Consider the following 19,313-nt stretch of genomic DNA (forward strand, 5'->3'; position numbering starts at 1 on the left):
TCTTCAGTAGCTTTCTAGCAGTTATAAACTAAAATAAAAATGTTATTAATGACCAAACTGGATTCTTCTTCAGAAAGTATTTCATCATCATCATGGAGTATTAGAACAACAAGCTGGATTCGTTATTGTTTACAAATCTCAAAATATCTCATGACAGAGTGAGTGGAAACAAGATGACTTTGATGATGGCAACACGTCGTCATAGAAGGGCATTTCTGTATTATAGGGTTGGGCTCTTAACTTCTCAGTCCTACCCTGTATGTGTATGTTAGTTTTAACTTTCTTTCTTGCAGAAAAAGATTGGGAAGATATACGTAAAATGCCAGAACACGGGACGTTAATGAAAGATTTTAAAAGATCTAAGTATGAAAGTCATATTATTTCATTCACTAAATCAAAACTGCTAAATTGACTGTTTGTCCTTGTAATTATAAATGAATAATGTCTTCTCAATCAGTCAATAATTGTCTTCAAATGCAAGGAACATATATGATTTATGGTATTCGTTCCATTCCATTATTACTAGTTTTAAAATCTGAAAGGACATGTAACATTTTTGTGTTTTTTATTTACAATTTAAATATTTCTAAAGTTCTAATCGTTTGATATAATGTATGTATATTGTTTAAATGGAATATAGGAATACCTCGACATTATTGTAAGTTTTCATTTAGAAAATACAAAACTGGCTGCCATAGAATCTGAACAATAGCATAAAGATCTTTTTTATTTTGATTTGTTTGTTTGTTTTGGGTTTAACACCATTTTTAGCTTGACTATTCTAAGAATAGGGGAGCTATCCTTCTCGCTCCGGCGTCAGCGTTATCATGAGCATGAGCGTCACACAAATGTTAAAGTTTGTGTACCACCCCAAATATTTTCAAAGTTCATTGAGATATTGCTTTGATATTTTGCATCATGACCCCAGTCTGTAATAAGGAGGAGGCAACTCTGTCAAACATTTTGACTGAATTATGGCCCCTTTTTGACTTAGAATATATGTTAAAGTTTGTGTACCACCCTAAATATTTTCAAAGTTCATTGAGATATTGCTTTGATATTTTGCATACTTGTTTACCATCATGACCCCAGTCTGTCAAAAGGAGGAGGCAACTCTATCAAGCATTTTGACTGAATTATGGCCCTTTTTCGACTAAGGATATAATATTAAAGTTTGTGTACCACCCCAAATATTTTCGAAGTCCATTGAGATATTGCTTTGATATTTTGCATACTTATTTACCATCATGACCCCAGTCTGTAAAAAGGAGGAGGCTTTTCTATCAAGCATTTTGACTGGATTATGGCCCCTTTTCGACTTGGAATATGCTTACTGTAATGTTAAAGTTTTACTCATAGTTTATACTATCAAGCACTGAGAATAGTCAAGCACGCTATCCATTGACAGCTCTTGTTCAACAATATTTTGGTTATTTCATGGCGGGCAGTTAATCTAACAAGTGTTTCTGAATTCTGTACCAGTACAAACCTGTTCTCCCTGAATAACTGCCAACTTCCCTACATGACTCAGAGATGGAGGACGAATGATTTCAGACACAATATCTTTTATCAAATTGTCACAGAGAACGTATACTCTGACTGGGGAACAAACTCACAACCCTGCAATCAGTAGATCTTCACTCTCCCTACTGAGCTAAGCAGGTGGGCGATTTTGGTTTGATTGAAGTGCCTCTTGTTTTTCAGTTATGGTAATTGTAATCTTACAAAATATATGGAGAAGCATAAGATAAAGCCGGATAGTAAAGCATTCCATTTGGTAAGTTATAGGAATCTTCATACAACAGTCGTACTGCAGTCTGATAGTAAAGCATTCCATTTGGTAAGTTATAGAAATCTTCATACAACAGTTGTACTGCAGTCTGATAATAAAGCATTCCATTTGGTAAGTTATAGAAATCTTCATACAGCAGTCGTACTGCAGTCTGATAGTAAAGCATTCCATTTGGTAAGTTACAGAAATCTTCATACAGCAGTTGTACTGCAGTCTGATAGTAAAGCATTCCATTTGGTAAGTTATAGAAATCTTCATACATCTGGTTCTGTTATTGCCAGCAGCTTCTGTTGATTTGATTTTAAATAAACCAATAATTTTCTTGTCTCTCAGAAGTATGATTATTGTAAAAATACACATGCAGGAATGGGTAGTAGGGTGAGTGTAGTCAAATACTGATGTGTGTGGGTTGTTTTCATTAAGAGCTCAGTCTGATTTTGGGTATAAAAAGCTTCTTCTTCCAGTCACCCTATTGGTAATTCAAATAAATCATTACTTAGACTGTCAGAAGTGTGAAGAAAAGACAAAGAGCTAAAAGTAATGGTATTGTTGCATGAAGATTGTTACATAGGGGGTATATTGTCTTATTTTTGTTGTTAGCTCACCTGTCACAAAGTGACAAGGTGAGCTTTTGTGATCGCCTGGCGTTCGTCCGTCCGTCTGTGCGTGCGTAAACTTTTGCTTGTGACCACTCTAGAGGTCACATTTTTCATGGGATCTTTATGAAAGTTGGTCAGAATGTTCATCTTGATGATATCTAGATTAAGTTCGAAACTGGGTCACGTGCAGTCAAAAACTAGGTCAGTAGGTCTAAAAATAGAAAAACCTTGTGACCTCTCTAGAGGCCATCTTTCTCAATGGATTTTCATGAAAATTGATCAGAATGTTCACCTTGACGATATCTAGGTCAAGTTCGAAACTGGGTCACGTGCGGTCAAAAACTAGGTCAGTAGGTCTAAAAATAGAATAACCTTGTGACCTCTCTAGAGGCCATATTTCTCAAGAGATCTTCATGAAAATTGGTCAGAATGTTCACCTTGATGATATCTAGGTCAAGTTTGAAAGTGGGTCACATGCGGTCAAAAACTTGGTCAGTAGGTCTGAAAATAGAAAAACTTTGTGACCTCTCTAGAGGCCATATTTTTTCATGGGATCTTTATGAAAATTAGTCAGAATGTTCACCTTGATGATATCTAGGTCAATTTCGAAACTGGTTCACGTGCGGTCAATAACTAGGTCAGTAGATCTAAAAATAGAAAAACCTTGTGACCTCTCTAGAGGCCATATTTTTCAAGAGATCTTCATGAAAATTGGTCAGAATGTTTACCTTGATGACATCTAGGTCAGATTCGAAAGTGGGTCACGTGCGGTCAAAAACTAGGTCAGTAGGTCTAAAAATAGAAAAACCTTGTGACGTCTCTAGAGGCCATATTTCTCAATGGATCTTCATGAAAATTGGTGAGAATGTTCAGCTTGATAATACCTAGGTTAAATTCGTAACTGGGTCATGTGCGGTCAAAAACTAGGTCAGTAGGTCGAAAAATAGAAAAACCTTGTGACCTCACTAGAGGCCATATTTTTCATGAGATCTTCAGGAAAATTGGTGAGAATGTTCACCTTGATGATATCTAGGTCAAGTTCAAAAGTGGGTCACGTGCCTTCAAAAAGTAGGTCATAAGGTCAAATAATAGAAAAACCTTGTGACCTCTCTAGAGGTCATATTTTTCAATGGATCTTCATGAAAATTGGTCAGAATTTTTTATCTTGATGATATCTAGGTCACATGTGCTCAAAAACTAGGTCACTATGTCAAATAATAGAAATAACAACGTCATACTCAGTTCAACACTGGGTCATGTGGGGATAGGTGAGCGATTCAGGACCATCATGGTCCTCTTGTTTTTCTTTTGGTGGGTGGGGTGTAGGCGTGTGATATTTTTGCAATTTGTGTCATTGTTCAATAGTAAAACTCTTATTATTATTTCATTTACCTGCTGAGTTATATTAATATTTAATTTTGCAATGGAGACATACCATTAAAGATGTAACTAATTTGTACTACACTCTTTGGTGACCTTGTTTATAGGTTAAATAGTGATCTGTTTGTGAGTTTGTTAATCTTAACCTTTAGCCTGCTAAATTTCTAAAATGGACTGGTCCATCTTTCAATTTTGGCAGTACCATTTATTATTCGAAGGAGTCTGCTGAAAATTTACTGACTGAATAGCGAACAGTGCAGACCATGATCAGCCTGCACAGACAGCCTGCAAGGACGTGCAGGCTGATCTTGGTCTGCACTGGTCACAAAGGCAAAATCACTTGCTGTCAGCAGGTTAAAGGTTAAGTTGCTTAATTGCAGTAATAGTATTTGAATTTCACATGTCATTACAATTTGATATTGACAGCTACAGAAGTTGCTAACAATGGACCCGACCAAAAGAATAACCTCAGAGCAAGCAATGATGGATCCATATTTTCTTGAAGAACCAAAACCTGCTACAGAGTTAGTATTATTTTGCTTTCTTTCTTAAAGGTCAGATCTCCAGATTATATTAAAAGACATGTCTCACATTTCCCTGGAAGCCACAGCTCAAAAAATCTGTAAGTGATGTCTGTAAGTGGCCTCTTATTGGTTAAGGTTGTTGACTTGGAATCAGTTATCCTTACAGTTGTAGTTTGAAACTTAGACATAAGGTGTAGGATTCTATCATATGAGGAAACCATCAAGCTAGCTTACGGAAGGCCAGTGGTTCTACCCAGGTGCCCACCCATGATGAGATATTATTTGGCATGATGGGTCCTCCTCCATGATAAACAGCTGGAAAAATTACCTTTAATTATGTTGGTACGGTGTTAAACCAAACAAAACAAACAAATATAATATCTTTTAATGATAAACAGATAAGCTGGATAGTATTGTTACAGATATTGATTAACAGTCATAAGCTCATAGAGTTGCATAAAATAGAAAACCACAAGCAACTACTGAATGCTATTTTTAAAAATATATTGAAAAACGAAAGACACGTCTTGCAGTTGCAAGGAATTAACAGGAGTACAACTCATTCACAGATGATTAAAAAATCAAATGAATATTGCTGCAACAGAAAGTCCTATTACTTGTTCCATGTAAATACCTGATACAGGTTTCAAGTAATCAAATGTCCACTTTCTAATGTCCCGAAACATTACAGGATATCTTAGTATGTATGTTGAAATGTCCGGCAGCATTGCAAACTGAATGAAACTCGCTAGAAACATCAAGTTGATCTGTAAATCAAACAAGCCCCGTGGTACACAGGGATAGTATATGTCATACTTTGACTTCAGTTTTATATGCTTCATGATAAGAACTTGAATCAGTAGTAGTGTAAGATATAGGAGATAAGCTGCAAGATGTAGTGTGATAGACATTGTTTTTATTCTTGCAACATTGAAGGAGCATATTCTATAAGTACTTGTACAGTAACAAAAAAATATCAGAAGCAACTGAAAATTCATGAATGTCTTATAGTTGTTATATAGGCAGAGACTTGATTTGCTAGGTGGCTCATCCAAGCTTCCAGTAATAATTGCATATTTGTCCTGCTTCACGTTTTTGTGTTCTTTGTGTACATTTCTGGCTTCAGTTTTATGTTTCTTATTCTCTATGTATCTAGGTAACCAGTGATGCTTACTACAATATTTGTCTTTAACAAAATAAAGTTTCCATCCATATCTGTATATTTTTTTAATATAGTCTGGGCTCATCTGAAAAATTAACTGTAACTGACTTTTAATATGATATATTGACACATGAATTTCAGCTATTTCTTCTGCTTTTAAGCCTTTAGTATTGTTCAAAGCAACTTTCATGTATAAGTTTCCAAAAAAGGATGGTGCAAGAGCAGACTCATATATTTCTTTGTTTGTCAGTGTATTTCTGAAACATTTGTAAAGGAGTTCCTGTCCTTTCAAAGGGACTTGGTCAATTCTAGTAACTATTGTCTCTCTTTCACAATCATTTATTTTTCCCTCTAGAAGATTTTGCTCTGGAATCATATAACACTTCAGGTCTTTGTTTTGCACTGAAGTTTTTAACAACGTCAGTGCATCAGTCAGATGGCTCAATAGGGGCTTTTGTCGAAACTTGTTTGGTGGATATGCTTCACAGATCCAAAACATAACATTTTTAATGATGTAAGTTGAAATGTCCTCACAGACAGGCTGCAATATATGTTTTTTGAGAAGTTTTAAAAGTACTAGAACTTTAATCTGAGTGTTATTGAACAATTTTATTAGTTCTGTTTCTGCCATAATGAAACTTATTCGCCACTGGAAATCTTCATTTTTACTTTCCTTTTTCCCCATAGGAACAACATACATTGGTAGATGTCTGATATGTTCTATAGTTCTTTGTGAAGGCCACTTATATTGTCTTCTTCTTTCACACCAGCTGTTTACAACTGAGTCACATTTGCAAGGAAAGGCATGCACGAAGTCCATTCTCTGTAGAGAACTATCAACATTAAAAAGAACTTGTTCTAGATAGCTTGCTTTTTCAGTTTTCGGGATAGAAGGCCCTTTCCTTTCCAAATAGCAGGTTCTGCTTCCAATTATTCCATTGTTGCCATAAAAAATGTCATCATTTTTACTCATGAACAGGTCACTAGAAACATAGTCTTTACCATTTTTCTTAGTCAGGAGCTAAAAATAGAAAAACCTTTAAAGGCTTCTTCTCAGGAACTGCTCAGTGGATCAAACTTGGTCCGTAGCATCGCTATAGGGTCCTCTCCCAATTTTATACATATTAAAAGGCGACTAGAGCTAAAGTTAGAAATAACTTTAATCGAATTCTCACAAACTGCTCTTTGGATCTTTATCAAACATGGTTTACAGCATTATAAGGTCCTCTAGAGCTAAAAATAGAAATACCTTTAAAAAGACTTCTCATGAACTGCTTGATGGATCTTTATCAGATTTGGCTTGTAGCATCGATAGAAAGTTCTCTCATAACTTTATTCAAATGGGGGTAGTTGGCTACTTTTAGGGGCCGTTAGGACTGAAAATAAAACTACTTTTTAACAACAACTTCTCATGAACCACTCAATGGATTTTCATCAAACTTGGTCTGTAGCATCATTATAAGGTCCTCTCAAAATTTTTTCACTCAGTTAGAGAGTGCTTGGCCCCTTTTAGGGACCGCTGGAGTTAAAACTAGAAATGCCTTTAAATGGCTTCTTCTCATGAACCATTTGATGAATCTTCATCAGGCTTGATTTGTGGCATCATTATGAAGTCCTTTAACAAATTTGTTCAATTGGAGACACTCAACCACTTGGCCCCTTTTACGGGCTGCTAGAGTCAAAAATAGAAATATCTTTAACTAACTTCTTCTCATTAACTCCTTGATGGGTCTTCATCAAACATTGTCTGAAGCATTATTATAAGGTCCCTTACATTTTTGATTAGTAGGGGGCACTTGGCCCCTTTTAGGGACTGCTAGAGCTTAATTTACAAACACTTGTAAAGTACTTCTTCTCATGAACCACAGGATGGATCATCATCAGACTTGGTATGTAACATCATACATCATAGCTATGTAAACAACATCTCCTCTTAAACCATCAGGCCAATTTTTGCAATTTTGATGAAAATCCGCGCCCCCCCCCCCCCCCCCCCCCACCCCACCCCCAACCAACACCACTTTGCAACCCTTGCAATTGCAATATACCTTGGCTTCCATTGAAGAGCCAGATGTGTTAGATTACAGAATTGCAACCATGATGGCTGACACCATACTTAGTACCAGTGTTGTCAAACTAGCACTTGCCAGCCAAATTGTTTTCCCTTGTTTCTGTCATTCAGATGAGCATCTCTTGTCACCGATTTTTCTTTTGTTAGTGTCTTTTTAGTGTCTTTTTCTTTTGCCTCACAGCCACTGGGCTCAGTGACCTTATAAATACTGTGTGCAAAATGACAGTGTATTTGTTATGGCCTGTTTTCTCTATATTACAGTGTATTTGAAACCTACCAAATTCCATATCCAAAACGAGAGTTTCTGGCCGATGATGAAGAAGATAAAGGTGCATCAGGAGCAGCTAGTAAGGTACGAACAATACTGATATGAGCAATGCCATGAGAAAACCAGCATAATGGCTTTGCGACCAGCATGGATCCAGACCAGCCTGTGCATCCGTACAGTCTGGTCAGGATCCATGCTGTTCGCTAACAGTTTCTCTAATTGCAATAGGCTTTGAAAGCGAACAGCATGGATCCTGACCAGACTGCGTGGATGCGCAGGCTGGACTGGATCCATGCTGGTCGCAACCCACTGTGTTGGTTTTCCCATGGCGCGGTTGATATTGACCATGTAGAAAATTAAAGCAGACATGTGTAGGTCTAAAGGGCTGACATGGTTCTAGGCTTAGGTAAAGGATTCATAAGAGATGTTTATAGATTTGAAATGAACTGACTTTCATGTTATTCTCTTTCTAACAAAAAAAAAAAAAAGTCACAGGGTTGTTGAAACAAAATGATTCTTTTTACAGATTTTTAGTACCCAGTACCTAAGTGTTAATTGACTAGTTTGTTTCAGCTTTTATGATGCTTGTGCCTTTTAAGGTCAGTTAAAAAAAGCATGTCTCATCTCAGATAAAATTTTTAGTGATATTAATAGAATTTCATGATTTGAAGACAGTAGGTGGACTTGTATAGCTTGCCAATATTCTCTGTGCATATCTTAATAAATAAAAATGAATTTGGAGACCAGTCTTAGAATGCAATCTTGCCATTGGTCAATATCAAATTTGTGCTCAGAATCAACCAATCAGATGCTAGAGATTTGAGACTGGTCTCCAAACTCAGTTTTATAACCACTACAACCAATTTTCTGTGATGAAAAACTGCAATTTTTTTGTAGCAACAGACTGGCAATGATGCATCTTCTACACATGGACAGCAACCCCCGGCAAAGCGGGTGAGAACTCTACCCCCGACGTCATCTACCTCAAGCTCTATGGTAACTACTGAGTATCAGGTACAGTATAGCCTCGGTAAAATCAGACCACTTGTTGTCATGGTAACACTGTTGTATAGAGAAGCTTCCAGATATGCAATCTGTGGAATGTTCCCAAAACATCTACTGAGTTAAATACCATCTATTTAGAATGACAAAATTCTTACCTATTGTGATTTTAAGGCGTCTGAATCAGTGATGTTGTAGAACGAAAATTACCATTATTATGAAATAGACTATACAAAGCATGAACTTGTTGCTGTTTCATGGAATGAAAATGAATGTTGTGATGTGCTTGTTAATTGTAATAACCACTCTATGTGAATGCTGCTTGTATTCTCTCTCAGTTTCATTGCTTAATAACAAAATGGTTGTGCGGGATTTGAGAATGGTGTTTTCAGTACTGCATTAGATTTTAGAGCTTTATACTTCGCAGGGCTGAAATACTGCTACAGGCTGCCTTTAGCAAACAGAAAAGTTAGAATTTGTTTAATAATTACATCTGTAACATTAATCTTAAGTTTGCATTCAGTTCTCAAATTGCAAAAATATTTATAAACCATAAATACTTACAACTTTAACTTTTAAAGTTACAGAATTACAACTTCAGAGAAAACAGCTGTAAAAATGTCAATACTAGTCAGATTGTTAGATATTTTAATTATTAATTGAATCATACTAGATCACCAACACAATAATTTTGTCATACCAGTTATTTCAGTGGGTGGAAATTCATTCCTCCAGCAAGATGCTGAATTTACATACAGGCTAGCAACTAAATTAACCCTGACCCTGCTAAATTTTTATAATGAACTTGTCCATCTTTCAATTCGAACAGTACCATTAACTGTTAAAAGGGATGCATTCCAAAAAGATACTGACTGTATGGGGAACAGTGCAGATCATGATCAGACTGCATGGATGTGCAGTCTGATCATGTTCTGCACTGGTCGCAAAGGCAGAACCAATCATGTCCGGCTTGATAAGGGTTACAGGCACTATGAAGAAATGAATGTTACTAGACTTTGGCAGCTACTTATATTAGTAGGGTCCATCTTTTGATAAAAACATTTTAGTAATTACTATGTTTGTCCATCTGTCCATAATCAGACACATTGTTAAAGTAATTATGTTATTGCCCATATTCTAATAGTACAAGACTAGTATCTAAACATTGCGTAGTACAGGTACAATGTGCCCATAACAACATTGCAGTGTGCATCTAATAAAATACAATTATTTGTAACCTCAGCACAGAAAAAAAACACAGCATTTCTTAATCACTGAAGAAAACAAGAGTTTTAGTTGACCTATCTTTGCAATAGAGCTCAATCATCAATTAGTAATAATATAAATAACTTTATATGGCATAATGCACCTACAAATGGATTTTTATGATTTACAGAGAAATAAACTAAAAAAAATTCTAATATCTATATGCATTCTGTTAAATCTGTTAAATGTACTTTTTACATCAACAAAGATTCATATCTTGTTTGAAATGAAAACTCTTTTTCTTCAGCTGATACTCTGATTTTTAATATGAAACTGTTCAGTATACTTTTATAGATTAAAATAAATAATCATATTGATTACAGAAATTTACATTATTGAGACATGTCGAACACGTGCTGGTATGCATGGACTGGTATGCATAACCCTTACTTAAACAAATGACCGCAATAAAGACAAAATGCACGGTAACAATTTCCAATTTTGGTATATTTGTAGCAGATACATTGTTGTTCGAGATGATACAAATTTAACACGTCTTTGTTGGCAAGATTTGAAGTTATGACATCAGTCTACATATTTTGTGAACAACTCTTGTACTTGTAAAATCAAATGTCAGGTCAGGGGTCTATTGAGGTCAGACTGTTGGGTGCTGAGGTATGTTCTCTTAATTTATGAATAATTTCCATGTAACTATTAAACATTTACGTTCAGTGTAACTCTTGTATTATTGTACCTACATACTTTCTATTTGAAGTCATGGGTGTCAGAGCATGTACTTAGGTTGGGTCTTTGTGAACTTCACCTAGAATTAAGAGCAATGGTATTCAGGTGAGAGGTAAAAGGTCACCATGGCCGTCCTGTTTGCTCTTCTTGATTACTAATGGTTACATACAATATCCTCATTACATTAAATGATTTCCCTTTCTATTAAAGTCACTGACTTAGAATCAATTGCCTCTCACTGATGTATGTTTAAGCCTTACTTTGGGTGTTGAATTCTTCATATATATGTGATGAAGCTATCCAGATTGCTTAGGCAAGGTTAGTTGTTCTACATAGGTGCTGCCTGTGATGAAATAATGCAAGGAGGGGTACCTGGGGTCTTCCTCCACCATTAAGCATGACCTATAATCATTTTGATGTGACTGACCACATCCTCACTCTCCCCCCACCCCCTCTCCCCCTCCACACCCACAAAAAAAAAACTGATTCTACATTCCACCCAAAAAAGAAATTGTATCACAGACACTTTGCTGCTTAATATTTATTGTATAATTCGTCTTCCTCCAAATATGAGTCTTTTTGTTACACCCAGATATTTCATATCCATTCATACAGCCATTATAAAGTAATTTGTGAGGGAAGTTTTTCTTTTAAAAGCAGTCTCTATTTATCCTCACGTTTTAGTGGAGAAATTTGTAACTTGCAGAGGAGTTGGTATTTCATGTAAATATAGTATCATTGTAGATTATATTTGTCAATGATGATCCTACTTCAAGGCCAGATATAACAGAAAAAAAAATCAAATAAAATTTTAAGCATTTAAATAGATACAATTTCTTTACCTAATGAAAACTGTCCTAGAAGGCATAGGTTTTCATCTTTAAGTCACAGATTGTGAGGCATCATGACAAAATGTGTAGCAAAAAGAAAAATATACATTGAAATTTAAAACTTTTTTTTTTTCGCACAATTTAATTTAAAATATAATGGAAACTGCTAGAGATTTATTATAGAACAGCAAAGTGTTTCCTTATAGAGTATCGGTATTGTTTGATCATCATAAGAACATAGTTGATGTGTGTAATGCTATAACAACAGTGTGGTCTTGTTTTCAGGGGTTGTACAGTGCCTGCTTCACTTACATTTTCTTTGTAAAATGTTGCTTCGCTGATTTTCTTAACTATGCATGATTTTCTTGTAATTAAAGTTTGATGTGCCCCTCCCGCTATACAGTGCTTATGGTATGTATGAAGTATGTATAAAACTGGGCATACTGTCACAGGCTATATTTTATTAGCTCGACTATTCGAAGAATAGGGGAGCTATCCTACTCGCCCCAGCGTCGGCATTAGCGTTAGCGTGAGCGTCACACAAATGTTAAAGTTTGCGTACCACCCGAAATATTTTCAAAGTCCATTGAGATATTGCTTTCATATTTTGCATACTTGTTTACCATCATGACCCCAGTCTGTAAAAAGTAGGAGGCAACTCTTATTGAGCATTTTGACTGAATTATGGCCCCTTTTCGACTTAGAATAAATGTTAAAGTTTGCGTACCACCCCAAATATTTTCAAAGTCCATTTAGATCTTGCTTTCATATTTTGCATACTTGTTTACCATTATGACCCCAGTCTGTAAAAAGGAGTAGGCAACTCTATCAAGCACTTTGACTGAATTATGGCCCCTTTTCGACTTAGAATAAATGTTAAAGTTTGCGTACCACCCCAAATATTTGCAAAGTCCAGTGAGATATTGCTTTCATATTTTGCATACTTGTTTACCATCATGATCCCAGTCTGTAAAAAGGAGGAGGCAACTCTATCAAGCATTTTGACTGAATTATGGCCCCTTTTCGACTTAGAATATGCTTATTGTAATGTTAAAGTTTTACTCATTGCTTATATTATACTATCAAGCACTGAGAATAGTCGAGCGCGCTGTCCACTGACAGCTCTTGTTTATTTTTGAGCTACAGAAAAAAAGAGATCTTTGTATAAAATTGTTGTTATCACTGAATGGCAGTGTTCAGTGGATATGTATAATCTATGTAATTGTGAGTAAATACAGATTCAAAGGATTTTCATAACAAGTTGTACTTTAAGTTTTTGTTACTATCTCAGCATTGATGAATACTATAATTTTCCAAACTTTCAGTTTTTCAGGGTGTGGGGAGGGTATAAAAATAAAATGGAAATGTAATCAATGTATTCACTTTTTAACAAAATTTCAGTTTTCAAGAATTTTTTTTTTTTTAACAATTTGCACATATATGCAGCCCAAATGTGATCTTTGTATCACTTTGCTAGTTCAACACTAGTCTGCAGGGCTGATTAGTTTGCTTTAGAAATGTATGCAAGGACAGAAATCTTCAGTTAGACATATATGGTCATTGTTAAGTAAAGGAACAGTAATGAGATTTGATTTTTCATAAACTTCATAGCAATAAAAATTAATGTAAACTACTTTTGTCGTTTATAGCATCTCCACAACGTTCAGCAAGGTCAAGGTCAGGGCAGTCAGCAGATGTCTTTCAACAACAACAATCTCACACAGACCTCGTCATCATCCTCAGCATTTCAACCGAGATTTTAATAACTTGTGTACAGAAAAACGTTAAACAGAAAACAGTATGGAGCAAGATCAGATGTCCAATCGACTTTGTCATTATTTTTATGTACTGTTGAGAAAGTTTTACCATAGGACATCATGGCAATTCTTATGGAGGGTATTACTGGGTCAGGAATAAAACAAGTCTGTAGCTAATCCCAATATTGTTGTCATCTAAATTGTGCAGAGACTGAATGCAGCTACAAGTAGACAGAGTTAAAGTTTATAAAAAAGATTAATGAAAAGTGTAATGCAGATATGGAGTTTTAGCCAAGACATACACATTTTCAGGATGATGGATACATGCAGACACAAAGAGAAACAGACTTTTCTGTAGAAATGAAATACCTCATTGGATTAGAGTGAAGAATATGATGATTAGAATTTTAAAGACATTCTAATTTCTTAGTTGCAGATATACATACCCCTTACATGTATCACTACATTCAGGTGCTGTATGAAATGTCTATGAAAGAGGGAGATATTAAATTTGGAAAACTTGTTAGATTATCAACGAGGTAGCATATATTACATGGTTGTGTTAATACATTGGGTAATTCAGGGTGTATATTAGTTACCAGCAACGTCAGTATGATAAAGTCAGTATATTACTGATCGGTTAACTGTTTGAAATATCCCAGCATAATGTCAGTACATATATATTACCAATCAGTCATATGTTTGAAATACTCTAGCATATGTAAAAATTGCTTAATTGACTGTTAAGCTTTTTGTTATATTCTGGTATCAAAATACATGATTTTAGCATGACTATTTGAAATTTTTCAAGTAGTAGAGCTTTCTTTGTGACCCATTTTTCAGCATCTGTGTCACAAGTTATACACTAAAGCAGTTTTCTCTAAAACTACAACTGGTCAAACTTCATACATGTCTTTGGCATCATGAGTTGACCTTACAGGGCAAGTAACATAACTCTGGCTTTTTTTTTTTGGTCAAAATGCCCCATTTTAACATTTTGTGAAAGTTTTTCATGTTAGCAGGTTTCTTCTCTATATGAATCACTAAATGGATCTTCATCAAACTTAATCAGTATCTTCCTTGGATGAATCTTTCTCATAATTGTTCATAGAGTTCAGACTGACTGCACTAAGGGTCTACTATAGAGATAAAAAATAGAAAAAATGCTGTGAATGGATTATTCTGATGATCAGTTGATGGATGTTCACCAAATTGAAGGTCAAGGCTTTCCATTTTCCCCATGTGAGTGATTTTTGTGTTTTCTTTTGGGACCATGTAGTAATCATTTTCATCATAAAATTACATGATTGTGAAAAATGAAAAAAATTGTCTGTGTTAATTGATATATAAAAGATTACCATTTGTACTCATTTTTTTTCAAAAAGAAGAGTGGGTTAATTCAGATAAATTCTGATATTGTATAGGCAAGTGCCTTGTTTGGTTTTATATATATATGTAAAGGTGGGAGATCAACAGTTCATCCTTTGTAGGAACATGTAATTTTATCAGTTATATATTTTGTGTACACTTTTCTTTACATAGTACACCATTTTAGTAATTGCATTACCTCCATTTTGATGTGTTGATGAGATAATGTTGTACAGGGTGTTCCATAATTTTGATACCTTTGTACTTTCACTAAACAATCAGTGCTTCAGTAAATATTTCTTGGAATGCAGGATACCAACCCTCACTCATTACATTTATGGGGCAAACTTGAAAAAAAAAGATTGGTTCATTTGCTCTGATGACTAACAGCTAAATTTGTTTATCAGTTATTTATGACAAAGTGGCTCAGAAATTTTCTAAGAGACAAAAGTGGCTGGAAGCCATGTTATTTTGATATTTATTTTTACCTTAGTGGTTCATATGATAAAACGTTTGTAAAGTACTTTACATTGTCTGTCTGTCTGTCTCTCTGTCTCTCTGTCTCTCAACAATTGTTACTCATTTTGTGTGCCAGTTTTGTTCAAACTTAGAAGTGTTTATTCCTTGATCATCAGGTGAAGTTTCAGAGAATCCCTCTTGTCTGTACCAAGCTACTAGTTTATTTTAGATAAATTTGGTTCTGACATTGTCACATATTTGTATAACATATTTTATAGCATCACCTGAGAGCAAAAGTGGTTAAACGCTTGATATAAAGACGCTGTTAGCCACTGTTTGCACAGAGATGATGATACATTTAAAAGCTACATTGTAAACTGAAAAGCATTGAATATATATTATAACATATCAAGTGCTCTTTCAGTCACAACACTTGAACTTTACTAAAGAATTTTAGAATGGTATTGAATGTTGTGTAATACCTTGTATCAACAGATAAAAGTGTTCATTTTTCAGTAGACATGTCTTTCAGTTCTGTATGAATATTGTGTGCCAAGATATTGACTGTAAGATTGTGTAAAAGCATGTGCTGTTTCATAATTGATCAATTGTTGCATGAAAAATTGTTGTATGGGAAGATGAAAGTAAATAATGAAATAAGTAATGGAAAAATTGTTGTATGGCAAGAATGGAAGTTATTTTTTTATATTATTGTCTTTCCTTAAACAAAACAATGCTTTTGCTCTCAATTAAAATATGTGTGTAGTTGTAGTAATGCAAATGATGGGATCATGTTGAAAATCGTGGTCTTTCATTGGTTACCATAAAATGTCTACCATACAGAATATTTCTGTGTTTTTGCAATTGTAGTTATATATACAGCCTATTTTAAATATACTGATAATAATTCAGTTCCAGATACTGTATCCTACACACGTAAAATGGCAGTGGTGTGCCTTACATGGTAACCCTGTACAGCACACCATTGCTATGTGTTCATATAAAAAAATAGTGCTGATAATTATGTACAAGGCAGTTTCCTTCTGCAGCACTAGTGTTCATGTAAAAATTTAGTGCTGATATGCACAAGGCAGTTTCCTTCTCCAACACTAGTGTTCATGTAAAAATATAGTGCCAATATGTACAAGGCAGTTTCCTTCTCCAACACTAGTGTTCATGTAAAAATTTAGTGCTGATATGTACAAGGCAGTTTCCTTCTCCAACACTAGTGTTCATGTAAAAATATAGTGCCGATATGTACAAGGCAGTTTCCTTCTCCAACACTAGTGTTCATGTAAAAATATAGTGCTGATAATTATGTACAAGGCAGTTTCCTTCTCCAACACTAGTGTTCATGTAAAAATATAGTGCTGATATGTAAATCATCATCGGACTGAACTGATATGTCAGAAGCTGCATGATAATTAATATTTTCTTTATTTTAAGAAAGATTTTTGGCAGACGACATTATTTTACTCCTTTATGATACAGTATGAACGAAACACAGTGGATTTCGTCTTTACATGGCCGCATAATTGCAAACACTTGTTTTAACAAGGGAACTAATTAGCACTAAATATAACATCTAAGAAATAATACCCAGTATGCAAAATAATTTTGCTTTTGCCAAGATTATCAAAAATTAACAAATACATGTCACAATCAGCATGATCTCGGTGCCGCGACTATACTCGTCAATCGCCTTCCTGGGGAGTCCTGATAACGCGCGTATAGTCGGATATCGGCGCTACGGGGGTAGAAAATATAACGCCTATAGTCGCATTTCGGTCCCAGGGAGTTAAGCGGATTATTACACTGCCTTAGAACGGACAGTACTCTCGGCAATAGGAAGTCAGATCTATCTTGGTTGGCCAACCTCTCACACCTACCATAAGGTCATCTTGTTGAATGTTACTGTATACAATTAAATTAGTCTCTGATAAGCTAAACTCTTAAACTACTGAAAAAACACGAAGTTGTATAAAAAAATCTAAGCACCTTTAAACTCATAAATTGCATTGAATGGAATCAGTATTAATACCAGAGTAATATGAGCACGGAGTTTAAAAAGGGGCGGCACGCCGAGGTATAATTACATATATTCAATAACTTCCTTGAAGACAAGGCAAGATGCCGGTCAAAACTAAACTTCCTCTATCAATTTGTATGAGATAAAAGAAAAAGTAAAGAATCATGCAGTTTCATTGCACCAGCGAACAGGAAAGAAGGTGATTATAACTGTACTGAGCATACATAAATATTTATTATGAAGAAATAGGGCATTTTCTTACAAATATTGCATTTTCAAACATTTTAAATTAAAGTCCCTGTAGTTCTATGAGCTATTGAATCATTTTACCTAATATGACCGGTTTCTCATCAGGATATCAAACGTTAAGAACATCTAACTTCCATCAATGAATAAGAGGCAGAAGACGAATGATTTCAGACACATGTCTTTTTTTATATAATTCGTCCCGGAGAACCTAAGCCTGGCCAGAGGATCAAACTCACGAACCCGCGATTCATAGACTGCGACCTCCCAATTGTTTTTTTTAAGGATGTACTAGCGTTTTTGTTAGGAATCCGCCATTATGGAAAATGATTCTTCGAATATTTATTTCTAACAAAATTTCTGCCAAAACTAAATGCTAAATAATAGATATATGGCTACAACCATAAACACCATTAAAACCTGGACATCCATTGTTTAGTAGTTCATCCTTATAGCAGAAGAATATTACTTTTGTTAATAAGAATAATTGATGAAGTGTGAACAACACGTTTATTGAGTTTCGACATATATTTCGAAATTGATCACAGATGTCCGGGTACCAATAAATTATAGAGGAATAAGCTTACTGTCATGTATAAGTAAAATATAAGTTCACTCCTAAATAAGAGGCTTACCAGTCTTCTTTGATTTCATTGACTTTGATATGATGTTGTACAAACTACTTCTGAATAAAGTTGCTGGAAAAGTGTACAGTTCTATTAAAAGTATATATATCTTGAGTATGTATAAACGGGAAATACATAGACAGGTTCAATTGCGTCACAGGCGTAAAACAGGGAAATAATTAGTCCTCGATATCTGATTTAGTATCAGAATAAAATGCTCTTGCCATTGGGTTAGAAATCGGTGAACAGAAACTGCCACCTTTGTTATATGCAGACGATGGCGCATTTAGCAACATCAGAAACTAACTTGCAACATGCTTGACCTTATGTAAGTAGAAAGTGTTAATTAGCACTGAAAAATCGAAATGTATCCCCTCAGAAAACTTAAATCCGCATAGACGGAATATCAATACACAATTGGCAACAATGTACTTGAAAAAGTTGACTCATATAAGTACATTGTATTTAGGGGTCATCTTTCACTTTTATAAGGACTTTTCTTCAACCTGCCAGGCGCTTGCTAAAAGTGGTGGACGTGCACTAAATAAATCATCTCGAAGATACATAAGATTCAAAACAATTGATTTAAAACCTTTGAAAAAATGTTCTATTCCTATGTCACGGCTATACTGAATTACTCAGCTGCTGTCTGGAGATTTAAACACAGTCAAGCCATGGACACTATACAAAACAAGGTGATTCGTTATTTCATCGGAGTACACAGGTTTGCTCCAATTTTGGCTTTAACGGGGAACACGGCATGGCTACCAAGTGATTACAGACGGTGGTTTAGTATTGTCCGGTATTGGAACATGATTATAACGTTTGATGACAACAGAATTTCTAAACAGGTTTTCAATATGCAAACATAACTGGTGTAGTGATCTGATGGATATGTTACATAAACTAGAATCAACGGAATACTTTGACCAAAACATTGCTATTGACCTCGAATTGTGTAAATCTAGAATAGAAACTTAATACTCCAATATATGGTCTCAACAATTAGTGTCAGTTAGAAAATTAGGAACATATGTTACATTTAAATTGTCGTTTACGCAAGAAAACTACTATACGTTAAATTAAATTTGAACCGAACTAAACGCTCATTACTTGCACAATTTCGTATAGGTATACTGCCAACAGGACGATATGTCGGAGTAGAACCAGAAAATAGCCTCTGTACCTTGTGTAATATAAATTTTGTAGAGAACGGTGCTCATTCTTAGTTGGCTGTGTTTTTATAAAAA

General features: G+C 35.0%; 1 protein-coding gene across 2 annotated transcripts in view; it reads left to right on the forward strand.

The window, feature by feature from the left end:
• Window positions 1–16,536, forward strand: part of LOC123551688 (cyclin-dependent kinase 8-like) — a 33,904-nt gene extending 17,368 nt beyond the window's left edge. Inside the window, exons 8-13 of one of the 2 annotated variants that reach the window (XM_053541160.1) lie at window positions 294–363; window positions 1,705–1,777; window positions 4,198–4,295; window positions 7,790–7,880; window positions 8,694–8,810; window positions 13,228–16,536. In XM_053541160.1, the coding sequence (XP_053397135.1) occupies window positions 294–363; window positions 1,705–1,777; window positions 4,198–4,295; window positions 7,790–7,880; window positions 8,694–8,810; window positions 13,228–13,341 (563 nt within the window). In that variant the 3' untranslated portion in view covers window positions 13,342–16,536. The remainder of the gene's footprint in view (window positions 1–293; window positions 364–1,704; window positions 1,778–4,197; window positions 4,296–7,789; window positions 7,881–8,693; window positions 8,811–13,227) is intronic. The other variant, XM_053541161.1, reaches the window with a different exon arrangement.
• Window positions 16,537–19,313: the final 2,777 nt, after the last annotated feature.

This window comes from Mercenaria mercenaria, chromosome 4 (genome assembly GCF_021730395.1).
Source record: "Mercenaria mercenaria strain notata chromosome 4, MADL_Memer_1, whole genome shotgun sequence".
Lineage (NCBI taxonomy): Eukaryota > Metazoa > Mollusca > Bivalvia > Venerida > Veneridae > Mercenaria > Mercenaria mercenaria.